The following is a 26,171-nucleotide window of genomic DNA, read 5'->3' as shown; positions in this document are numbered from 1 at the left end:
GCCCACTTATATAAATATTATATAAAATATTTAATAATACATTTAAAATATTTAAAATTTCTAATATTACTCAAATTCATATCAAATTGTATCTATGTAATACGTGTTGACAATTTAATTTATATCAAATTGTATCTCTCTATGTAACACGTGTTGACAATTGGGATGTATTGGTGGTGACATTGATTTAAAATGTAAGATAAATTGACAAAACAACAAATCTAAGATTTAAATTAATTGACACAAAAGGGCTAAAGAAAAAAAGGCAAAAATTAATAAAGTAAAAAGGATAAAATTGAGAAGGAAAGTAGAAGGGGTCTCATTGTCAAATTATTATATTGCGATTACAAATTTATTTATTTATTTATTATTATTAAAGTCTACACATACATGACATGATACATGTAAACTAGAGAAAGGAAAGACGAAAGCTCAAAACACAAGTACTGAAAACAAACACAGAAACTGAATTCACTCTCAAAACTAAACTTGAAAGAGCAAACCAAGACATCACAAGACTTTGTTTCTTTTATATATGATCATGATGTTGGGTGCTTCGATATTGGCAGATATTTATGCGATGCTGTTATTTAAAACCAAGATGACTCAATTAGTAATCTTCCGGAGCCAAGGGTTGGTGGTGGTGGTGGGTGTGGTGTGGGGTGATCTCGGACGGTATTATGGCGTATTCATAAATGACCCCAGCGATAGCAGCTCCAATGAAAGGACCGAGCCAATAGATCCAGTGATCGCGCCACCTCCAACCAACCAACGCGGGCCCAAAGGCCCGCGCTGGGTTCATCGAAGCTCCGTCAAAAGGACCACCCACCAAAATATTAGCTCCGACGATGAAGGCGATGGCCAGCGGTGCAATGGTCCCCAAGCTCCCCCTCTTGGGATCGATACCAGTTGCGTAAACCGTGTACATTAGCCCGAAAGTCATTACGATCTCCAATAAAAGCGCGTTCAAAACTCCGACTCCAGCGCTCACGTGAAACCCTACGGGTCTCATGCCGCCGGTGGCTAGCCTGAGGAGGAGAGAGGCTACGACGGCACCGGCGAGCTGGGCGACCCAGTAGAAGACGGCGCGGAGGAGGGAGATCCTTCCTCCAACCAGGGCCCCGAAGGTGACGGCGGGGTTGACGTGGCCACCAGAGACGTTCGTGCTGGAGGCTATGGCAGCGAAAAGACCCAAGCCGTGAGCGAGTGCGATCACTACCAGCCCACCCGCTGCGGGCAATATGGGTGCTGGCTGGTCTTCCCCGTACATCTTATCTGCAAAATATTCCAAAATTCAGCCATGCATGCTGACTTGACTTGGTGAGGTGAGGTGAGGTTACATAATACTAATCAAGAATTGAGTACAATTGTACAAATAGAAAAAAATAATATGTAAAAGAATTAAACAAATTAATAGAATGATGTAATAATAAAATTTTATTTTATTAAATAATTTTATCAAGTTGATTTATATTTACAAATTTATTCTAATATATATATATATATATATATTGTGAAATTTTGTGATAAAATTATTAAATGGTCACATTTGTTATTTAAACAAATATTAAAAGATTTTTGAATTGAAACAATATTTATTATTCACCAAATTGTTTGAAATTCTAAATATAAAATTACAAACACATGGTAATGGTAATGATAATGGTAATGGTGTGTAAATAGTAGGGGGGGTATTGTATTTGTATTTGTATTTGTATTACCGAGAGCAAGGATGGCGCCTTCGCCGGCAAATACAAAGATGAAGGTGGAGAGGAACTCGGACAAGGCAGCCCGCATGGAATCAGGGTGGGTGCCCTCTGCTGCGCTCCCAAATTCATATCTACGCTGCGGCATGCCTTTCTTTTTCGCTCTCTCTACTATATATATATATATATATATATACCTTATCTGCTGTCTGTCTCTCTCACAGCTCAACTCAATCAATCTCTTTAATTTGCTACCTTCACCACCACCTGCTGCTGATGCCTGATAAATCTTTTTCTTTTATTTTTCTTGTGTGTGTGTGAGAGAGAGAGAAAGATGATTTGATCAGAGGAGATGGAAAAGATGAGGGAGAAGGGAGAGGTGTTAGTGGTGCTTAAATTAGACAAAGTAGATTTGGATTTGTCATAGTATAGTGGACACTTGGGAGAACAGTTGCAGTAATCGTGACACGTACTCATATGCGTTGGCTACTGCCTATTTGATTTCTTTCAACACCTCTTCTCTTCTCTTCTCTTCTCTTCTCTTCTCGTTTCTCCCCCGCCTCCTCCAAGCCCCTTTTTTGTCTCCTTATCAATGTTAATATATATATATATCATAAAATATTTTATGAATTTTTTCTACTTTTAAATTATATATAAAATAAATCATTACACACTAATTAAAGAATAAAAAAATTTCATAAAACATTTGACAATGTATATATATATATATATATTTTTTTTTTTATATTTCCAAACCTTACCTATATTATCTTTGAAACAATATATATGTATAAAGAAAAAAAATTATACAAAATTATTACGGATGTGCTCTGGAAACACAAAAAAATAGTTAAGATAAAATATTTATATTTGTAATTATGAAAATGTTCACATCATGTAAACATATATGTCGCATTGTGTATTTTATGTTTGAGACTTTGTGTTGTTCATAAATTTTTTTCAAATTACTTTATAAAATGGTGGGGGAAATTTTACAATACGCACCTTCAAAAAAATGTGTCTGGTATATGATAATGGATAGATTCAAAATAATGGATAGATATTTATCCTATTGAACTTTATTGTTGATTATTACAACTAATTTATATACAAGAGCAATGATACATTTATTTAAAATTTTACTAATAATTTTATTAAAAATAGACATATTCAAATATCATTGGAGTTTAAATGTCATTATTTTTTACAACTAATCACATTTGACCTCTTATATTTTTAATAAGATTATTAATATGTATAGAATTATTCCTATATATTATCATATTTTTTACCTCATTTTCTTACTCCAAAACACAAGTGATCATTGGGTCTTCTATTCATTTATGAATGTAGATCCCATTACTTTGTGTCTAATAATAAGAAAAGAAAATAAAAAAAATATAGGATTATATATATTATGAGTAATGCTACGTATCATAAAATAAATATCATGAATTTTTTTATGAAACTTATCTAAAGGTGATTGCATAACATACAATAAAGCATTACAACTAATCCAAGAATAGAGAATCTTCATAAAAACTTTTTATAATATTTTTTTCATGATGCCTAATATTATATATTGATATACTATTACTCATCAAAATAAAATAAACTAAGGAAGGGTAATAAATAGAAAAAATTGTCACCATATTTGGATATATATATATATATATATATATATATATATAAAATGAGATAGGCCTACCAAATGTGTTTGGTAACAAATTTCTGGGGGATTTTATTTGGGCCCAAAAAATCATTAAGTATTCCTAATCTCTCAATACATTTTATTAAATTATTTAGGATTATAATTTACTTTCAATACATCTTATATTTTTTCCAAATTACCATTCAAGATACACCTAAATAATAAACAAATCAAAAATTTTAAATTATACCACTTTGAAAAATCCTTTCAAAAATCCAATCCTTTCAGAGTCTTATTAATCATCAAATCATAAATGAGTTTTTTGTTCTAGAACAAGATAACTGTTTAATCATAAATGAGTTTTTTGGCTGCTGGTTTTACTTGGGTATGTTACAATAATGATTAATGGCCTACATCTTTTGTCACCACTGATGACGGAGGCAAAGGCAGCGATGGATGCAATTACATGGGCCAAGGATCAAAGTCTCATATGTGTTTACTTATGCACCGACTGCCAAGTTTTGATAAATCCTCTCAATCCCTCTCAATCGCAAAGTGGATCCGGATTGGCATATTGCTCCTTTTATTAATCATCTTTTGTGGATTACTATTTATTTCTAAGACCTCCAGATCTAGCTCACAATTTGGCAAAATCTGTAAATAGTGTTTTTAATTAATAATATTATGGTTTTAGTGGTTCTCAAAAACAATATATATATATTATCATGGATACAACTACCAAAAGAATAAAAGTAAAATATCTATATAATGATGTTGATGATAATGATAAATTTTGGTGGAGTGGATTAAAGTTTTGGAGTGAGTAAGAAGATTAAGAGAAAACAATTGAAATTTGGAGAAAGAGATGAAAGGAGTTGAATATGAATAATACGTTAAGTGGTTTGGGTGTATCATGAGAAAAGAAATAATATTTTATTTTAGGATTTAATATGTGTTATCCTTATTAATAAATTTACAGTACAATATAATAGAAACTAAAACTTCAAAATTTTAATTAAATGTACTGAGTTGTTATTTGGGTGTAAATAGAATCACTTCAAGATTCTTAATCACCTTTCGTAAAATAGCCCATAAAAAAATATCGGATTGCTATTCTAATTTTTTTATCAACAATGTTAGAGATACAAACAATCTTACTAACACACTCACAAGTTTAAATAAGAACAACCATCACTTAGTATGGGACCCACATCAACTTGTGAGCGTGTTAGTAAGATTATTAATATGCCTAGTATTTTTCTGTTTTTTCTTTTTTGGTACATCAGAAACAAAGGATTGTTATTTTAACTTAAAAGTTAGATTTATTTTTCAAATAATGTGGTAATTAATTAAAATATTTAAGATAATTTCTTTTTTGATATCTTCTCTAATTATCAGTTAATCATCTCTTACGTATTACTGGGTCTAAAATGTGGACTTGCATATCATTTTTTAAGAAATTTTAGACATTATTTTGACTAAAAATTGACAAGGAATGTAGGTGATTATAAGCTAATATATATATATATATATATATACATTATTTTTTTGACATCAACAAGAATAATTCCTATAAATAACAACGTTTATGAATATCATAAGGTAAAATGTCAGCACAACACCCAAGCAAGTGCCAAAATACTAAATCAAGAAAGAGTAATACTACAAACTCTAAAAGTTTTATCAAAGTTTTTATTAAATGTTTCACATGAGTGTGAGGCCTACATTGGTGTGGATCTCACACTCATGTGAGACCTTTAATAAAAACTTTCATAAAATTTTTAAAGTCTCTAGCATTTTTTAGAGAAATTCTATTTCCACACACTAGTTCCTTTCTTTTCACATCTTTTCTCAATATACATATTAAATAAATTTAAATTATCAACTTTCACTCAATACACATCCGTACCAAAAATACCCTTGCCATCTTCATCCTCCAAACCCTAACCCTAAGAAGCCACCACCGCTGTTGTCGCCGCCACCGGCGGCAGCACCTCTTCCTCTTCCTTCACTTCCAGTCATTACCCCCACCCCTCCCTTCACTCGCCAGCGCCACTTCCGTGACCTCCATATGTTTAACAATTTCATTTTTGTAGTAATTCAATATGTTTAACAATGTGATAAATCATGTTGAAACTGAAAATTTATACATGTTATTAAGCATTTTTAAAGACTAATTTACCATCTGGGTTGGTTGGTTGGGATGAAAGGTATTCAATTTGTCGCTATGTGACACACTATGTTATCATGTGTCATAGAGGATTAAAGATTCTTGAAAATCACTTAATCTGCCTAACAATGATACTTGTAAAATTGTGCATGCAAAGAGTACAAGTTGATAGAAAAGAATATGATTGCTTCGATGAAGAGATCAAGAGTTCGTCTAGTTATAAGCAGGAGTTTGACAATCATGATATGAGTTCATTTTTTCGACAGCAGAAGTATTTACACAACTTGACTGAGCGTGCTCTTTGGAAGAATGCATGAGAAGTCGTCATTGTTAATGACTGAAGAGCTCACTGGTACATCAAAACTTGAAGGCGGAGGGAGATCACAGTGGTGCGCCGACCATTTTCTCAGGCAAAAGGGGGTCGCAGTAGTATGAAAGAGGCGATGGGAAGAGTGGAGAAGAGGAGATGCAGCGGCCATGGATGATGATGGAAACTGATGATTTGAAAGAGTTAGAATTAGGGTTTTGAGAAAGGAATATTTTGGCAATTTAATTTTAAGACAAAAATGTAAATATATATATATATATATATTAAGTGTGTGAAAAGAGAGGAAATAGTGTGTGAAAATAAAATTACCCCATTTTTTATCAAGAAAGCTTGCCCATTTGACAAAATGCCAAATGCACTTTCACAATTTTCAAATTTACAAAATACTCCAATTTTATATTTTTAGGTAAAAAGTATTCATTTATTAAAAATTAAGTCAGAAGATTGGGAAAATATCCTCCACTCATTGAATTTACAAAAATGTTCCTATATATATATTTTTTTCACAATTACAAAACTACCACCTAAATTTTCCAAATCTAAAAAATTATCCCAATTTATATTTTATGCTTGAAAACGTTAAATATAGATTTAAGTAGAAAGCAACCCCGTCTTCAAAAGTCGAGGTATGATAGATTCAAAGCCCTCATCACATACTCCAACTCTCTCTTGCAAGAATCCCACTCCAAAGCTTCTGAATTCGTCATTAAACTAAAATGTTTGAATGTGTATAAATATATAGAGAGAAAAGTGAGATGAAACTACATAGGTTAAGCAAAGGATGCCTTCGAGCCACACAAAATTGTGACTCTTCACGGACTAAAGCCGCATAGATCGCTAAAACATTCATTTCACAGCTTGAGCGATGAACTCCAGAATGTATTAGACCACCACTCGAGTGATGACACCAACAGTGAAACAAACTCAAGCAAACACGCACACTCACTGAGGACTCTCCCTTTCAAACTCATCGACATCCCTGAGATTTTTAAAAGGGAAAATTACACTAACAACCCCTAATGGTCATTTGTAAAGGCTAGTGATGAATAGAAACCGTTAAACTGCTCAATAGAATGAGAATTTCCATCATTGGGCCCCTTCCAACTGACACGTGCACAAAGTAAATAACATAATTACATAAATAGAATTACCTGAATCATCACACTACTCCTCTCTTGTGCTACTAATCTAGATTGGCCGTTGTAACAATTAGATATAAAAAATGCTTTTCTTCATGGGAACTTCGAAGATGTGTATATGGATATCCCACAGGGTTCTCATCTCAATTAACTGAAGAGAAGGTATGCAGATTGAAGAAAACACTTTATAGATTGAATCAGTTTCCTAGAATTTGGTTTGATAGATTTCTCAAGGTTGTGTTGAGGTTTGTTTTGGATACAAACAAATGGATATCCCACTAGGTTCGTTGTTGATTTAGGGAATAAGGAAAGGTACCTGAGACTTTTATGGAGACTGTTATATCTCACATCCATGACAAAATATTGTATGCATGGTGGGGTGCAGAGTGAAACTGTCCCTTGATAAAACACAATCAACTTCAAGCTACTGTAAGTTTATAGGAGGGAATCTAGTTATTTGAAAAAGCAACAAACAGACAATTGTGGCTAGCTAAGTGCAGAAGCACAGTATAGACAATTGTGGCTAGCTAAGTGCAGAAGCACAGTATAGGGCTACGACTCGTGGAATTTGTGTTTCAATGGCTCCAGGTTTTGTTAAGAGATTTGGAATATACGGTGATGGACCTATGAAATCACGTTGTGACAATAAAGCTGCTATCAACATCGCTTATAATCCAGTTCAACGTGACAGAACCAAGGATATGAAAGCATAGAATACTACTAGTGAGTTGCATAACAGAAACTGACATTGAAAACTCAATAAAGATAGTTGTCTGAGCTAAGATCAGTGAGGAGCAATTGACTTTCCATGTCAGCAAAACAGACTCATCAATGAAATAATTAACAGGCAATTAATGTGCAAGATGTATGGGAAAGGAAAGTCCTGAAATTTCAATCAGTAAAGGATGTTTTCGAAACAAAATCAGAGCTTTTTCTCTCAAACAGGTGATGCTAAAGCCACACTATATCCATAGATGAGATCTCGAGCAATCCTGGTAGCAGATGCAAGATCTGTGAGGTCATTGACGTGGTTCTCAGGCTTTCCTTCTATCGTGCCGTAAACATCTAAAAACTGCAAGGAGATAATCACATAACAGCTCCCACAATGCAGGCTGAAAGAACAGAAAATAGTTCTCTTCAAGCTGGATAGACTATTTTAAGTTTGTGCCAAAAAAAAAAATGCCACATATCAAAATTATCGATAAACAAACAAACATATGCAGTTTTGTACCAGCAAGTAATATCCATGTAAATCTGCATCAATCGTCTTCATCCTCAGAACTCTCATATGCTGCTAGTAAGCTTTTGACAGGGTTCTCCACTTGAGTGGCATCTTCTGCTTTGGTCGGTTCTGACAGCGGACTCACTTTTTTCTCCTCCTGGTTTGCCTCGCGTTCAAGTAGACTTGCTAAAGCACGTTCCGTTGAATTTGGGGTGGCCTGATTCACATCAGACTGGCTTGAAACTCTCTGCCGCTTAGGTTTGATTTCCACCACCTTTTTCAGCAAATCTTGCTGTCTAAAATTCAGAAAAATCCAATTAAACCCAGAGAGTCTCTTGTTAGGTATATGGTTTGGAAAATGCCTCATGTATCTTGTATTTCTTTTGTTTATATAATTTCTTGCTTACAAAAAAGAAAAAGGGTATGGAGAGAGAGAGAGAGAGAGAGAGAATTATACCTTATTCCACTCTTTGGCTTGGACTCGACACGAAGGGCCAAGGGAACTGACGCAGGTGAAGAATCAGCTAAACTTGCAGCTTTGTGTCAATTTGTTAAGAAAAAAAAAAAAAAAGAAAAAAAAAAAAGGAGGGAAAGAGTCAAAATTGCACTATCGTAAGAAGTTACATACCCCATATGATGTGAAGGGCAAGACCTACACTCAACAAGAAGCTATTTTCCCAACATATCTTACTAACTTGGTGGACACAGACCACTGATAATTGGCAAATACGAATTTCACAGCTTCAATGCATGGTTAAAACAAAGTAATACATGAGACTTCATTGGCAGAAAGTTAAAACTGAAAAATATAAGTAATCATAGAGATCTCATAGAACTACTGTGCTTGAACAAGATGAAGATCAAAACTCGATTGCTGACCGCTTGTATATTTTCCGGCCTCCATTCACATCATATCAATCTCCAAAATTTACATCATTGCACCCTTCCAACCAAAGATACACACGCATGCACATAACATGTGAGAAAGAGAAAGAAAAGAAGGGGAGAAGCAGATGACTTCAATTGAATGTGTAAAAAGCTCAGGAAAACAAAAACAACGATATGGCCTATAACTTTAAATAAATAAAATCTAGTAGCAAAAATCCAAATGGGCGGCAATAATTTATAATTGCACTTCACAATTATATGCTTCAATATTCATGAAAGGATATTTTAAATGCAGCAAATGCACGTTTCTCAGTGCGTCGTAGAAGGCGTTCAGCATCTTCCTCAGCTTCCATCTGCTCCTTGAGATAGAGCAGATCATCACTGTCCAATGCTGCATGTTTAAACTCAACCAAAGGATAAGAACCAGTAGATTAGATTTATCAATACATATTTATATAATGAAATATATAAATACCGCCACGTCCATGAAGGTAGCCTCCACGTTCTCCAGCAACCTCTTGCATCTGTGTGCATCAACCATCCGGTAGGAGAAGCCATGATCCCTGTCGGGGCATGTTATCAGAAAACTCCACCATTTTCACATCAAAATACACGGAAAATAAGTAAATACACAACCTTATTTCATGCAGCCCATTGACACCTCCATCCCTTGATCTAGAAGAGTAGTGAGGGATAGATGAAATTGCTGCTAGTGATTATAAGAAAAACATGCATACTTAATTATTTGCCAACCTTTCTGAATTCCTTTCTAAAAACTCCAATCATAAGATGAGGAAACCCCCAAGGATGAACAACCCAAGAAACTACCACCCCTCCAAAATCTCTCCCTCTTGCAAATACAATGCCACAATCAGTTCCCCAACAAAGCATGAGTAAGAATCTCTGTGCCTTCTAATACTCACACAGCACCCTCTCTCAATAGCGAACAAATTGTCCCAATCAATCAAGAGTTACTGAAGTACCTCTCTCATACCACTCCAAAGAAAATCTATTTGTAATTTCTCAAGCCTTCTAGCTACTGATGCACGGATGGTTAAAAAGATGGCCCCGTTTGGTAGAGCTGTGAAAAGTGATTATAGATTATAACTTAACAGATTATGACTTATAACTGTGAATATAAGCTGTTAACCTGTTTAGTGCAGCTGTGGGATTATAGTAATGTTTGGTTAATAAGCTGTAAAATAACTTTTTACTGTATAATTGTCCTTTCTGCCCTTATATGATTAAAAATGATTATTTTGTCATTTTTTTTAGTTTTAATTTTAAAAAATATATTTCATTAATAAAAGTTAATATAATTAGTATTAATTAGTATCAATTAATATAAAAATTGATACATTTGCTAAAAATGTAATAGAAGTATTATTGTCACAATTATTTTCCATTATAAATTAATTAGTATCAATTAATTGCTTAATTAGTATCAATTAATATTAAAATTATTAATTAGTATCAATTAATGGCTTAATTAGTCTCAATTAATACTAAAATTATTAATTAGTATAAATTAATATTAATATTTAATTTTTATTAGTATCAATTAATATTAATAATCAACAATTATTATTAATTAGTATCAATTAATAATTAATTCATTACAAAAGTATACAATATTAATTTATTAATAATTAATACCAATTAATATTGATTTTTTTTTCTTTTTCTTCAAAAATATACAATTTTTTATTTTTTAATTAATATAAAATATACAACATGAATTATTAATAATTAATACCAATTAATATTTATTTTTCAATTAATATTGATTTTTTTCTTTTTCTTCAGAAATATACAATTTTTTATTTTTTTAATTAATATTAATATTAATTAATATTAATATTTGGGTATTGACGAGGGCATTTAAGTAATTTTAGCCTCCCCACAACAATTGTGCGCTTAAGTCAAAAATTTAAGCACCCCCTGACCAGCTTTTGAGATAAGCTGAGAAATAGCTTGATTTAAGCTATAAGCTGATTAACTTAAGCTGCACCAAACACAATATTTTAGTTTAAATTAAGCTAAAAGCTAAAAACTAAAATAAACAGCTTATAAGCTCTATCAAACAGGCCTATAAGTACATAAGCAAGCTATAAAGAGTACTTTTGATCAAAGTAAGAAGCTCTCCCGTTGAAAGAGGTTGCATTTTCCACTCCGTCAACCTTTTTCGAATTCTCTCCACCATTGAATCCCAAACCATCTATCCTTCGAGATGAACCCAAAAGCAAGCCTAAGTAGGGGGGGGGGGGGGGGGGAGCTCAATTTTTGCATTGAGCATTTCTAATTTCTTATACATTTTGTACATAGTTGTGCCTCTAGGACCTCCACTTATCAAAAGATTCCACCAAAACTTGAACTCATCTATGGGCAAGCAAGAGCTCGTTTGGGACGCGGCTATTTTAGTTGACTTTTTAGCTTTTCATGTAAAGACGTGTAAAAAAGTAGAGAGAGTGATGTGATTGGGTGTTTTGGCTTCTTGGCTATTTTAGCCAAAAAAAGCCAACATCCCAAACATCCAAAACACTCAAAGTGGTACAGAGCATGACACAATAATATAGGCTATTTAACAGGTGCAGTTCTCAAAATGGCAAGTTCATAAAAGCGTAAGAATCTCTAACAAAAAATGGGAAAAAGAATCATTTATACCTGCAGCGTTTCTTGCACATTGGAGCAAGTAAAAATTGCTTTCCACAAGCTTAGATCGTTTAGCTAACAAAAGCTATTGAATACATGAAAGCCTCTCACGCTTTAGGTTATTCTACTCCCTGATCCTTCAAATGGAAAATGTACAGATGCACACCCATACAAGGCCATTAGTTCTAACATACAAATTCCTATATTCTTCCCAAACGTTGACTCTCTTCCAAGAATCATTTCATTCATAAGCTGCAAAAAGCATCTATTCCGAGATCTTTCCAAAAATTTGAATCTAACAAAGACAATGTGGCATCCCATGTATTCACAAGATCCCTCAACCATGTTTGTATCCAACAAATCTCACCAACCACTCTAAGCAATTGAAGCTCCTCCGTGTTCTCGATAGACTTGACAAACCACCCAACTCATTAGTTTCTCATCAACCCCTTCCAACTTCAGTTTCCTATAGGCACAATAACCTAAGATTATCTAAGGAGAGCTTGCGTACTTGAAACTTTACACTAAATTCTGACACGCCAATGTTGACTCCACAAAACTTCTTTTGGATCATTAAAAATTTCATAAAAGAAGTGATACTCACTTCATAATACTAAGACTCTATACAGATCTCTCTCTCATGAGCTTCCTTCACATTGCAAACATCTTAGACCCACCGTATGAAGAGGACCAAAAAAATCAAAATGTTCATAAATTTGGGTCAAGAACTTTTCATTTAAGGATTGTCAGGTGCTTTGGCAGGATGTTACATTAAGCTAATAAGTAATGACATAGCTATTGGACAGTTTCACCAAATAACTTGAAAACAAAGAAGAATTTTAGAAGGGGAAAAGTGTGAAATCTTAAAAATCTTTGGCATTTAAAGATGCTGCTTGAATTCCAAGGGAAATATTTCTAAAAGAGCACATGGAGATCAATGTTACACCATTAGTATTGCTTGATTGATGAAACCTGGGCACAATCATGAAGCAGATCTGATTAATGTAAGGGTAAAGAGGAACAAATGCATTTATTTAATGAAACCTACTTAAGTGCTTATTGAATGCATGTAGTTAATCCACGATGCTATCAGAAAAGTATAGCAGCTAGAGTGCCTTTGCCCTTATTTTTCTGCACTAATAGTATATGCAATGAGGGTTGTTATTTTATTAGTTTGCGATTTTCCTTTGTATGCACATTGTTAGATTACTAAAAATATTATATCCTGCATTCAATAAGGCTATGTTTGAATCAAGGATTTGAGGGGGATTTGTGAAAGGAAAGGAAAAGGGAAAGGAAAAGGAAAAGTGAAGAAAAAATTAGCTTCTATTTCATTCACTTTTCCCTTCTTTTTTCTTTTTCCCTCCACAAATTCCTCCTCAAATCCTTAATCCAAACACAATCTAAGATAATTGAGATAAGGAAAAAAATTGAAGAGGCTCATTTCCCCATTCTTATTCATCTCTTATAGTGAAGCCTACGTAGAACTGAAGTACGTGGATGAGTATATACGTTGTTTTGGAATTTTGCGTAATTTTGCACAATTGTGACATGTTCTTCACATTGCATTTAATTTAGAACTGTAAGACATAAGATTGGTATTAATATATGTGCATGTTTCAATACATTTTTAGCTGATTGTGTGAGAAATTCTATATAGTTTGCCTAAACTTGGGTTATGCAACGTGGACATCATTTATACACAAATTAGTTCAGTTCTTATTTTTCGTGGATAGAATATCACAATTACAAAGAACCACAAGGCAGATTTGTCAAGCTCAAGATGTGGAGAGGGAAACAAGAAAAACACATTTGGAGGTTCCTTAAATTCCATTAAGCCTGATATATTGAGAGATAATTAAGATATTAAGGCCTTGCAATCAGATTCAACCACCAAATGTCGAAGGTCTCAGGACTTGGCAAGTCTGATCCCTTTGCTACATGCAAGTGCATCAGCAAAGATTGGGAGGAGGCTTACACAGTGAGGGCTTTTCCGTTAACTAGAGCGGCTTGAGAATTTCAAGCTGCAATATCCATATCAGCAAGAAATGATCGTTTTTCAAATGTTGCATCACAGTTGATCTTAAAAGAATCCTTGGGAAGAGGAAACTATAGAGAGGGTTTAAGAGAGTTTGAAATGGACAATGAAGCGTAGACTATGGACTTGTGCTGCTGGAAACGCCAATACTCTAACGAATTACGTATTGGTACGAACATTCCGAAACATGATATACTTTTGTTCCAAAACGGGTAAATTTAGCGATCCCAAAAGGATTTGTTCAAAATATTTTCTTAAATATTACCTTAGGAAGAAAAAAATTAAATATAATGAACTAAAATCTAAGGTGAGTTAAGTTTTGACAAGACAAAAAATAAAAAAATGGTCAAAATGCTTGTAGAAATGTTTTGCTACATGACCAAAACAAAATTAACATTTTATTGGATGCATAATAGTCAAAAGAAGATTACTGTAGAAATACCTTAAATTCTTTAAGTGTAATATAAACAAATCTAACCCTATCATATTCACATTTTAGAGTGTATGGTGGACCGGGTTCCCATTTCCATTCCAGTTTCACACAGCACACATGTGCTTTAACTAGTTATTATTATTACTACTATAAATGAATGAAAATTGATTGAATCATTGAGCTGTTTCATTCAGAAAAATAAAAATTAAGATTTAATACCAATATTTGTCAATCATTCTGTGAACTCTTTTTGTAAATTCTTTATCTAAATAGTTATGAACAACAATTATCAATTTCAAATACCTGAAGAAGTACACCAACGCATTAGAGAGAGAGAGAAAGAGAGAGAGTGAAATGACTGACCTTGGCAACCATGCGTTGGAAAGTGATGTCTTCATCATCTATCCTATCCTTCCCCTTCCCCAGTTTCCTATCTGTAAACGTAAAACACACACACAAAAAATACCCACTCATATAACAAAATTATAGATAAATCCTTAATAATAACAACAAACGTAGTTAATTTTTATTTATTTATTTATTTATTTTTGTGAATTTATATGTGTATGCAAGTATAACCACATACCTTTAGGATCAGTGAGATTGGTGTATTCTCGAACTTCTCTTCCAGCCATGTTATTTATTTGCTGTCGTTGTCGTTTGTTGTTTGTTGAGGCACTCACAAATGTCTCATCCAAATTGTTACTTGTCAAAAGACACCCCAAAAACCAGGAAAAAAAAAAAAAAAAAACCACCCAAATTGGGGGAAGAAGATCAATTCGATGGTTCCATTGTCATATATTTATATATATATATATATATATAACCTAACTAACCTGTATTCCTCCGGATGTAAAACCTAACTGCTTTTCTTGATGAGACAGAGAGAAAGAGAGAGAGAGAGAGAGAGAGTGAGACGAAGAAAGAAAGAAAGAAAGAGTCCGAGGCAAAAGAACAGGGCAGGGGTTTCGATGGTCTTGTATGAATATGTAATATTACAATACACATTCGTTTCGTAGAGCTTTTCTTGCTGAATATAGCAATTTTAAAAATTAATTATAATTTATATGCAAAATTTTGGAAATTATTTAATAAAATAGTATATTTAATTTGTTTTTTTAATTAAAATCATAAATATGTGATTATATGTTGATTTGGTGACACGCCACCTGATATACAATATATATTCGTGTGGCAAGAATATAAATAATTGAATGTATGAATTTATTACAAAAATAATATGGTAGAAGAAGTGAGAGGAAATATTTAAATGTGAATTTTAAAATTATTTTTAAAAACACATGGGATTGATAAATAATTTTTAAAAAGACTCACATTTGGTATATTTAAAAAAAAAAATCTTTAAATATATTATTTTAAGTAAAAAGCAAAACACCAAGAAATAGGCTCCTATTAAGATGCTCATACATATATATATATATATATATATATAAAATATTGGGAAAATTGGTTTAAGATCCCTACTAAACTTTTGGTAAGAGGGGAGGTTTACAATAATATTTTTTTAATGCCTAAGGTCCCTCAACCTTATGTTAAGTTGTAAAATACCTAATTTATTTTTCTTTATAACCTATGTTTGTTTGGATTTTGACAAATATAATATTCTATTACTGTTTTGTAGAAGATTTCATGAGGATGGACTTCACGATGGAGATTTCGTAGGAGATTTTGTAGGGATATTGCAACTCTTGCAGTGGACTTGACGATGGAGATTGCTATGATCGTGTAGGTGTTGCAGTGGTGTTGATCGTGTAGGTTTTTCAATGGAGTTAAATAAGGTATGTTTTCGATGAAAATTCCATATGAATTTTGATTTTTGATTTGAATTGTATGTAAGGATTCCGATTTTATATTAGTTTTTCGAGTGTATTTTGCATTAGGTTTTTGTTTTTAATTTTGATCACTTTAAAAGAGAGGCCAACTCAATGAAGTTGTTTATTATTTTTTGAGTTGATTTTTCATTCTCTGTTATCGATCAATTTTAGAGAGAGGAGAGCTTGATAGAGTTGATTTTGATTTTTGGAGTTCATTTTTCATTTTCTGTTTTTTGATCAATTTCAAGGAGAGTTGACAATGGAGTTGATTTCGATTTTTAGAGTTCATTTTTCGTGTTCTATTTTTCATCAATATGCTTATTAATGATAAGTTTTGTCCTCTATTTTTTCAAACTAGAAAAATTTCTTTAAACCAGAGATAAGTGTAAATTTCTTATCATTTTTTGTTCTCTAAGTTTTGTTCTCTGTTTTTTTTTTGCACTTTTGTTGGTAATCCAAAGAAAATTGTAAGTTTGTTATTATAATTCAACGAAAATCACAGAGAAAATTATAAGTTCATATGGACATATTATTGTAAATTTCTAATGCAGATAGAATCACAGAGAAATTGTAAGTTTTCATACAGTGCAGTGTTTTTTGTTATCTTGAAGGTGTATATAAGTTTGTAAATTTCTCTGAATTTTGATTTCTTTGAATTGTAAACTTGTAGTCCAGTAAAAATCACAAAAAAACTTATAATTTCAAAACAGATCTTCTGTGTGATTTTTTTCTATAATTGTGTTTAATAGTTAGCATTAAATTTCTCTGTGATTCTCTCTGATTCATTAAGTTTTTTATGATTTTGTTTTTGTTATCTTGAAGGTAAATATAAGTTTATAAATGTCTTTGGACTTTTGTTTGAGTTCATAAACTCAATACATTTTGTTTTTAAAAAAGGAACTAAAAAATTAAACCAAACCAAAACAACAATTCAAATGTTCAATTCTCTCCAACCAAACCTAGTACTAGTCCAATTTTAACAAAAATAATCCCACAAGACTTGCTTTTCAAACACAGTTAACAGCTAACCACAGACAGACATTAGCATTACACAGAACATAGCACCAAGCAGCTGAAGGCACAACAAACAGCTCAATTTCTTTCTTTCTTTCTTTCTTTCTTTCTTTCTTCTTTTATTTATTTATTTTTTTTTCCAGCAAATAGCAAGTTGCATCAACAGATGAATCAACAACATTAGTACAATGAAATCAGCAATACCGGCGAAGCCAGTAATAACCAATGGCATAGCAGGCAACAAACTACAAACAGGAACAACCAACATTCTCTATTCAACATATGTATCCAATAAAGGAAAATCCACAAACAAAAAAGTTGCAGTTTTCTAGCTATCCAAGCACCTACATATTAAAAGCTCACATCTTTACTTACTAGCATAAGAACCTCTGCACAAGCCTAGGCAAAAAAAAAAAAAAAAAAAGCAGCAGCATAAACCTTTCACAAGCCTAGCAAAAAAGCATACAACTATGCACACCCCTAAAGCCATAATCTCAACAGAGGAAACAGAGAACATAATTTTTTTTTTTTTTTTTTTAAATAATAAGATCCCTGAACTCACTGAAATCCAAACTTTAGGGCTGACTCAACGGCACCAAACTCATGGAATATGGAAGCACAATGGGAGAAATCATGGAGTTTGGCCCCAACGTGGAAAGAGTGCAGAGCTCTTCCATTTTCATCATCCCTAACTTCAACAAGTAGATCGTTGCCCCTACTCTAATGAACAAAAGACCATCTTTAAAGGCCAAAGGGTCCATCCATGGAGTCATATCAATGGTCAACCGGCTCGCTACTCTCTGTTTTACATTACAGAGGAACTCCAAATTTTCCCTCTCCATCTCATCCAGAGCTATTGAGTATTTGAGTGACCAAGTGAAGTCAAAGTAATCATCAAGTACCCATACTTGAAGTCCATCTTCAGAGATCAAAACATAGTGAAGTTTGCCTTCAGATTCCCCAATACACATTTCGGTGATGCTATCAAACTGCACAAGGGGTACTGGTATTGTAACCAACCATGATAACTCGTTTTCAATATCGAACATGAGGATTTGGTCACCATCGGTTAGCCAATAAAATATCCCTCCAATAAAAATGGCTTTGTTCTTATACAAATTGTGATTGCATTGGCAAATCTCCCCTGATCTCCTCCACGTACTTGTTTTTGACAAGTATATATCAAATGAGAAGTATGAATCGTCTGGGTCAGTCACAGTTTGATGAACCCTAACCACTTTGAAATTGATGGATTCATCTATTGGATCCTTAAAGGGATCAAAAGCCAATCCTAGGCTGCTTCGTCTGTCAGGTGCAGGCCACTGAAGTTTCACCCATTCTTTGTTCACGGGGTTGCAGATATATATTACTGGCTGTGGAGAGGGAAAGCAACTCCTACAACAAATCAAGCCATTGCTCACAACCAATAGCACAACGTTCTCAGGGAGGAAATCAAAGATTGTGCGCTGCAATTCAGTGCCTTCTGTCTTAACTGGAATATAGCTAATAGACTTGATATCATTGTCACACCATTGGAACCTTTCCTGGAAGAAGAATCCAGAAATTGGTTCCGTCCTCTTCAACTGATGCTTGATAAAAGAGCGGTCAGAAATAAGGTGATGCCATTCTTTTGAAACACACTTCCAGCCAAGCAAAGTTTTAGTTGGCAATCGGCAAAGCACATCAATCAGAATGTCATTGCTTGCAAACCAAAGCTCCTCCATTTCCTATAGTTCAAGATTGGATTAAGTTAACAATCTACAAACTTCAAACAAAATATGGATGTCGAATATGTACGAGTACATAAATTAAAGATCTTCCCATGAAACATAGGGTTTTATTTTATATAATCTTTTTGGCGTGTTTTATTTTCTTCCTCCTTTCTCCTCCACCCCCCTTGTATATTAGAATTACATAGTTTTGCTTTTAAGTTCACACTAACTAAAATTTCATTTGGCAACAGATAAAAAAACCACTTGTTTTCTTTTCTTTTCCTGAACTTTTTGTCTTTAGTGATTTTTTTGTGTTTTTTTTTTTTTTTTTAATAACTTTTTGGGACTTTCTAATCTAGAAGGATCTAAAAAGTTTTAAAAAAACAAAAACACCAGAATTCTACATCAGCGCTTCCCAGGATAATCATTTTCTGCTGAAAAACATCAGTTGACTCCCTAGGTACAGTCTCTGTTTTGAAGCAACCAGAAAGACACTTGGGCCACAGAGAGAATGTTAATGCACTAATTACTAGCTATGGAACAGTATTTATGATTGTAGACTGATCATTTAGTGACTCACAAAAAGAGACAATAAACCAAGAATACTTGCATGCAGCTAATGTTCTTTGTTTTTGTAAAATGTGGCTTACATGCAATATATATATATATATATATGTCTACATTTAGAGGCATATCCATTTAAGAATTCTATTACATGGCTAATTCTTGTGTGTTCTAGTTCTTTTATTTCCCAACGTAAGCTAGGCTGTAACACTGGACACATTACATTGCAGCAATAAATTATAATCAAATTCTAAAGGGATATAGTCAGAAGTATTAGCTCTCCTGTACCTATATTATACCATTCCACAAGCGTTCTACCTTATTATCATCTTTTTTCCACCTTAAAACTGAAGAATAAAAAAAGGAACCAAAATCCTTGTGATTCCAATGAGATGACAGATACAACAAAAATAAAAAGAAAAAAATCACGAGCCAAATTAAGTAATGATCTTTCCTTCATCGATGTTGAAACTAGAATCGTTTGTTTGTTCCATTGAAAGAAGACAAAAGAATGCATAATCAGCTCCAATAAAACTTGGGGACACATGAATCAGACAATTGAACACCAAAAAGGTTAACCAATTAAACAATTAGGGATGAGCAATAAATAGAACCATTATATCCAAGTAACACACCACTTATAAAGAGGCCTAAATGATTATTAACAATCTATTTTTCCATAATTAATTGAGCTAAACTGTAGCTACTTTTGGACCAAAAATTCAAATATGGTTTTGGAAATTAAAAACAGAGATTCAAGGAATCCATGTATGCTCTTTTGTCTCAAATATGTATATATTTCTTTTGTTGCTATCAGGGAAACTAAGAAAAAGAAAATGAAAATAGAGTGAAAAAGACTCTTTAATGTTAGGTTGATATTTCTTTATTCCATAAACCCAAGAAATGGAAAGTACAGTGATTCAATCTTCCTTCATGGTACAAAAACTGTTTTGCTGTATTCCTTCATTTTAATTTTATACATGCATACATAGATATATACAGGTATATATGCATACATACAAGTATACATTATCAAGGCAATAGTTAAATGAAATCCTTTAGAAAATCAGAACAAATGGCCAAACCCTTTAGCTTGCTATGCCCAATTTTCTGAGAAAATAAAGAGGGTTTCCTGGCATCCAAACAATCTGTGCCAATGAAGCATCTGGACAGATATGGATCTGCTGAGCTCATCGTTTCCATAATCTTTAAAAAATTTAAGAATGTACTCTTATGGGGCCCTTCAAAGAACAAATTAATTAGGGAAGAAAAAAAAACAACAACAACAAATTAAGCAAACTTACAATAACTCAACTGATGAAACCCTTCAAAGAACAAATTAATTAGGAAAAAAAAAAACAAAAAACAAAAACAACAACAACAAATTAAGCAAACTTCCAAGAACTCAGTTGAAACCCTTCAAAGAATAGTAGAAAAAAGAAGAATGACGAATGAGAAACCCATTTTTAGCTAGCTAAAGCTGCTGAAGAACCTCATTTGATAGAACAAAGAACTCAAGCTCAAAGTAAAGATGGACATCACAGTGAAATCATCATATACCATTCGAAATGCAAGAAATTCAAGAGAGAGACATGTACCGAAAAAGCTTCAAGCAGCTGACATCTACCAAGCAAGCGCTCTCTCTCTCTCGCTCCTCTACTCTACTCTACTCTGTCGTTCCCTTCAGTGGCACTACTACCACTAACGAATGAGAATTTTCTACTGTACAAAACAGTTTCGGTAAATACAAATACACTCCGGAGTGTAAAATGCTGATGAGAAATTATTAAAATTGGGTTCGAAAATAAATTATAAATTTCATGTTTTTGATCAAATGTACAATTTTATTTTGTTCACATATTTTGATAGTTTGTGATTAATATCTAACTCTAAACTTGGGTGGTTTTACATGAAAAATAATATAATAGAATGAGTTCAAGAAATATTACAAAATAATAATAATAATAATGAAAATTCTTAAGGAGTCAAACTCTTAAGCTGTGTTTGATTGAAAAATTTAAGAAGAAATTTAAAAATAGAAAAAAATATATATATATAAAATTAAATAAAATATAAATATATTTTATTTATATTTCACCTATTTTTAAAATTTTTCTTTTTAACTTATTTCTCAAATTCTCTAACCAACCACGACCTTATTATTTTTTCTTAGAATATGTCCTAGGGGAGATAACAAATATATTAGTTGATGGAGTTTGGCTTGATATTGGGAGTATTTGTTCAGCTTTTCAGAGCCAACTTATGACTTGGTTAAACTTATTTCAAATAGCTTCTGATTTTAACAGTTTATTTTAACTCAAAAAAATTGATTCTGAGAAGCTGCTTTTCCCTTACTTTTGGTTATCAGCTTCTGTTGTGACGTGTTAATTTATAGTTATACTCTTAAATTTTTTTATGTTTTATTTTTTAAAAAATAGAAAAAGACTCAAATGGACTATAGATTATTATTATTATTAGGGCAAATTACATATACCTCCCTCGAGGTTTAGCTAAATTACAGATACCCCCTGAGGTTTCGAAAATTACATCTCGCCCCCTGAGGTTTGCATTTTCATTACAATTTGCCCCTTGAAGTTTATATTTCATAACAAATTAGCCCCTAATTTGTTATGCAAATATAGCATTCAGGGAAAAATTTGTAATTTTTCAAACCTCAGGGGTATCTGTAATTTAGTCAAACCTCGAGGGGGTATATGTAATTTGCCCTTATTATTTTTTATGAGAAATGTAGACAAACAAAAAATAAAAGTTAATTGAAAAAACTATTTCACAGCTTATTTAACAAACCCTACTCAGCAACTTGAATCTATAATCCAACAGTTACACTAAACAGATTAACAATTTCTGATTAAAGTTATAATATATAATCTATTAAGTTATAATGTATAAACTGTTTTAATAATTACACCAAACGGAGCCATTGTTCTTTCTCTTACTACCATCACACCTACTCCACCATTTTCAGCCGATGTAATACTGCCCTTGCCCTTCCAATTTGTTCTCTATCTTGAGCCTCGTTATTCTTACTATCTCAGCATTTCTAATTAAGCATATCCCTCACTTTTTTACCTCCTTCCCAACCATGTAAATTTTGAAAATGTACGATTATATTATATTTCAATAGTCCACAGAGTTTTATTTTTATTTCTATATTTGTACTTTGAAAATAACATAAAAAGTGAGTGTTAATTAATGAAATATGAAAACATTGTCGAATGATTAACATCTAACAATGTTCATACAAATATACAAAATAATACTAAAGCTTCCGTAGCAACCCTCTAAAAGCTAGTTTATTAGCTAAAGAATTTGTTTTGTTAAATAAATAAACAAACATTAGGTCATTTTGACGCACACAATTTTTGATATAAAGTTAACTTTAATCATCCTAAAAGGTCATTTAAAAAATAAAAGAACAATGGTATATGTAATTTCATTTCTTATTTCATTTTGTCACTTCTAAACAAAATATAACGAGACTCACACTCATAAATGCTGTGGGGATGTATTTTCTGAATACCAACACGTGACAAGGTGACGCCGACGTGTCAGCCGAGGTGCCACGTGTCCTGGTCGTGACGCCGAGGTGATCTCGGCAAGGCCGAGGTTATCTCCGAAGATATCGGAATCCGAGATAAGTGGATAAGGGACAAGAGTCCTAGAATGAAGAAAGAACTCAACCTGGATGAGGGACAAGAGTCCTAGAATGAGAGAAGATTTCAGTTTGTATTAAGATAAGACTCTTAGAGAGTTTATCCTAATCTTACTAGCAGTCCAAGATTAGCAGTAATCCTGAGTCCATAGAAGTTAGGCTCCTATTGGGACTAGGTTTATGTTGGCTATAAAAGAGAGGCACCCCCATGGGTCCAAGGTACGCAATTTTATGCTTTGAACAGTAAGTTTAGCACTTGATTATCTTTGAGAGATATACTGACTTGATCGTCGGAGTGCCCCCGGGTGGTTGAACCACCGCCGGAGACTTTTCTTTCTGTTACAAGTTAGCTAAAGCCATCTATTCTGCCAGTGCTCTTTAGCTGATTACTAAATGGGCAGTGTGATCAGAAAATCACTCACACAATTTGGCGCCGTCTGTGGGAAAGAAAGAAGAATAGATGGCCAATGACGGACAAAAGGATCAGACTGGAGACAACGCTCCTGCTGGGAATGAGAGATCTATCAACCTCGACGTTGAAGGGGACAATAGTAACACAGAAACTCGTGACCAGAGTCACGGAGTAAAAGAAGCCGACCAGGAAGGTGACGCACCAAAGACAACAAATCGAAGCAACGAAGACGACCTCCAGGTATGGAAGGATAGATACCTGCGGAGGAACGAAGACCCTTCCAGAAGGGATGCAAAGACAGGGGGCATGAGCGCTCCCAAGGAGATAACATTCAAGTATAGAAGAACTCATCCTGAGTGTGCAGATCCCAGATTCCAGATCCTGGATCCCGGATCCGAGAAGACATGATCTCAGCCTAGACAAGTAGGGCCGAGAAGACGAGAGCTCAACCTAAGTGAGAAAATCCAAGATTCCAGAAGATAAGATCTCGGCACCTGAGTTCGAGAAGAGAAGAGCACAATGAGCAGATCTCAGATCCCAGAAGATAAAAAGGAAACACACAAGATCAGACTAAAGTTGGCCAGAATTGAGAAGTATGCTAGGGCCGAGGAAGACATGCCGGGAACAAAGGCGTCGGAACAAGAAAAGAGAAACGGCTCGCCGATGCGAGGCCAAAAATCAAACTCAGGTTGGAGCCAAGTAAGATCAATAGAGAAACCAAGGCCGACAACCTCGGCTTGAATTCAACCTCGGCGACAAGGTCGAAGCTACACGTATGATGAGAACCCAAGTGAATTTTAAGTTCACATTGGGGGCGCAGAGAAGAAGAATGCGTTTACCACTTGTTGAAATTTGTAGCAATTTACAAGTTGGTTAAACCAATATGACGTTTACCGCTTGTTGAAATTTGTGGGCAATTTACAAGTTGGTTAAATCGAAAAGTATTACTTAACACTTGTAGAAATTTATGGACAATTTACAAGTTAAGTTAAGCCGAGATCATTGTTTAACGCTTATTGAAATTTGTAGCAATTTACAAGTTGGTTAAACCGAAAAATATTGTTTAACACTTGTTGAAATTTGTGGACAATTTACAAGTTAAGTTAAGCCGAGATCATTGTTTAACACTTGTTGAAATTTGTAGACAATTTACAAGTTGGTTAAACCGAAAAGTATTGCTTAAACACTTGTTGAAATTTGTGGACAATTTACAAATTAAGTTAAGCCGAGATCATTGTTCAACACTTGTTGAAATTTGTGGACAGTTTACAAGTTGGTTAAACCGAAAAGTATTGCTTAACACTTGTTGAAATTTGTGGACAATTTACAAGTTAAGTTAAGCCGAGATCATTGTTTAACGCTTGTTGAAATTTGTAGCAATTTACAAGTTGGTTAAACCGAAAAGTATTGCTTAACACTTGTTAAAATTTGTGGACAATTTACAAGTTAAGTTAAGCCGAGATCATTATTTAACACTTGTTGAAATTTGTAGACAATTTACAAGTTGGTTAAACCGAAAAGTATTGCTTAAACACTTGTTGAAATTTGTGGACAATTTACAAGTTAAGTTAAGCTGAGATCATTATTTAACACTTGTTGAAATTTGTGGACAATTTACAAGTTGGTTAAAACGAAAAATATTGCTTAACACTTGTTAAAATTTGTGGACAATTTACAAGTTAAGTTAAGCCGAGATCATTGTTGAACACTTGTTGAAATTTGTAGCAATTTACAAGTTGGTTAAACCGATATGATGTTTACCGCTTGTTAAAATTTGTAGCAATTTACAAGTTGGTTAAACCGATATGATGTTTACCGCTTGTTGAAATTTGTAGCAATTTACAAGTTGGTTAAGCGAATATAATGTTTAACCGAAGTTAAGTCGAGATGATGCTTAACCGAAGTTAAGCCGAAGATGATGTTTAACCAAAGTTAAAACGAGATGATGCTTAACCGAAGTTAAGCCGAGATGGTGCTTAACCGAAGTTAAGCTGAGATGATGTTTAACCGAAGTTAAGCCGAGATGATGCTTAACCGAAGTTAAGCCGAAGATGATGTTTTACCGAAGTTAAACCGAGATGATGCTTAGTCAAAGTTAAGCCGAAGATGATGTTTAATCGAAGTTAAACTAAGATAATGCTTAACCGAAGTTAAGCCGAGATGATGTGGAAACTTGAGAAAAGTTTACAAGTTAGGCTAAAACCGAGAAGATGCTCAAACACTTGTTGAAACTTGAGAAGAGTTTACAAGATTGAAGACTATGGTTAAATACTTGTTGAAATTTTTTGAGCAGAAATTTACAAGTTGAACGAGAAAAAATTTACAAGTTAAATCAAGGTTATGCTGAAAATAGTATCTACATACTTGCCGAGATTACCATATTGCCAAGACTTGGAAGAAGTTTGAAGACAGAAGTCTTACTAAAAGTGAAGTATTAAGTTGTAAATAACACTTGTGGAAATGTTATGATAAATATTTTTCAAGTATTAGGTCAAAAACCGAGATAAACTGATTAAATGGGTACAACCAAGGTGTTACACCCCGAGGAGATTGCACAGTTAAAGGTGTATATTGAAGGCGGGCATATGACTCAGGTTTGCAGAAACACTAAGAGCACGCTTAGAAGATCTGATGAGGCAAGGTGATCTGAAAGGACCTCGTCAATGCGACCAGAACAAGAGAAGAACAAGAAAAACTGCCTCAGGCGCCAGCAGCTCCACCTCCCCCAGTACAA

At 33.5% G+C, this 26,171-nt stretch overlaps 3 protein-coding genes across 4 annotated transcripts; all 3 read right to left on the bottom strand.

Annotated features, from left to right (window-relative positions):
• Positions 1 to 295: 295 nt before the first annotated feature.
• LOC145814815 (aquaporin TIP3-1-like) lies at positions 296 to 2,100 on the bottom strand. The gene is made up of 2 exons (XM_082911754.1): positions 1,722 to 2,100; positions 296 to 1,275 (listed from the first exon to the last, which is right to left on the bottom strand). The coding sequence occupies exons 1-2, from the start codon at positions 1,852 to 1,854 to the stop codon at positions 611 to 613; spliced, it is 798 nt and encodes a 265-aa protein (XP_082767880.1). The 5' UTR covers positions 1,855 to 2,100; the 3' UTR covers positions 296 to 610.
• A 5,622-nt stretch (positions 2,101 to 7,722) lies between these two features.
• On the bottom strand, positions 7,723 to 15,271 carry LOC114280815 (ankyrin repeat protein). 2 transcript variants are annotated; one of them, XM_028223214.2, is made up of 8 exons: positions 15,064 to 15,271; positions 14,814 to 14,932; positions 14,591 to 14,661; positions 9,580 to 9,628; positions 9,389 to 9,495; positions 8,674 to 8,756; positions 8,226 to 8,512; positions 7,723 to 8,106 (listed from the first exon to the last, which is right to left on the bottom strand). In XM_028223214.2, exons 2-7 carry the CDS (start codon positions 14,860 to 14,862, stop codon positions 8,254 to 8,256), a joined length of 618 nt encoding a protein of 205 aa, XP_028079015.1. In that variant the 5' UTR covers positions 14,863 to 14,932; positions 15,064 to 15,271; the 3' UTR covers positions 7,723 to 8,106; positions 8,226 to 8,253. The 2 variants fall into 2 exon arrangements, with proteins under 2 accessions (XP_028079015.1, XP_082767944.1); XM_082911818.1 differs by having other exon boundaries at positions 9,388 to 9,495; positions 9,580 to 9,667; positions 15,064 to 15,259.
• Positions 15,272 to 17,322: 2,051 nt separating this feature from the next.
• Positions 17,323 to 21,073, bottom strand: LOC145814820 (F-box protein At5g49610-like). Its single transcript, XM_082911780.1, has 2 exons — positions 20,951 to 21,073; positions 17,323 to 18,803 (listed from the first exon to the last, which is right to left on the bottom strand). The coding sequence occupies exon 2, from the start codon at positions 18,798 to 18,800 to the stop codon at positions 17,652 to 17,654; it is 1,149 nt and encodes a 382-aa protein (XP_082767906.1). The 5' UTR covers positions 18,801 to 18,803; positions 20,951 to 21,073; the 3' UTR covers positions 17,323 to 17,651.
• Between the last annotated feature and the right edge of the window lie 5,098 nt (positions 21,074 to 26,171).

Source organism: Camellia sinensis, unplaced genomic scaffold, assembly GCF_055761805.1.
Source record: "Camellia sinensis isolate YWXY unplaced genomic scaffold, ASM5576180v1 Unanchor13, whole genome shotgun sequence".
Classification (NCBI taxonomy): Eukaryota; Viridiplantae; Streptophyta; class Magnoliopsida; order Ericales; family Theaceae; genus Camellia; species Camellia sinensis.
This window is presented reverse-complemented; position numbering and strand designations above follow the sequence as displayed.

What these genes read in the sequence shown, in the direction of transcription:
- LOC145814815 (XM_082911754.1), bottom strand. Translation starts at nt 1,854, where the DNA reads ATGCCGCAGCGTAGATATGAATTTGGGAGCGCAGCAGAGGGCACCCAC. An exon ending in AGGCGCCATCCTTGCTCTCG is followed by an intron (nt 1,276 to 1,721) that starts GTAATACAAATA and finishes AATATTTTGCAG; the next exon opens with ATAAGATGTACGGGGAAGAC.
- LOC114280815 (XM_028223214.2), bottom strand. Translation starts at nt 14,862, where the DNA reads ATGGCTGGAAGAGAAGTTCGAGAATACACCAATCTCACTGATCCTAAA. An exon ending in CAATCTCACTGATCCTAAAG is followed by an intron (nt 14,662 to 14,813) that starts GTATGTGGTTAT and finishes TTACGTTTACAG; the next exon opens with ATAGGAAACTGGGGAAGGGG. An exon ending in GTGCATTTGCTGCATTTAAA is followed by an intron (nt 8,757 to 9,388) that starts ATATCCTTTCAT and finishes ACAAATTGACAC; the next exon opens with AAAGCTGCAAGTTTAGCTGA.
- LOC145814820 (XM_082911780.1), bottom strand. Translation starts at nt 18,800, where the DNA reads ATGGAGGAGCTTTGGTTTGCAAGCAATGACATTCTGATTGATGTGCTT.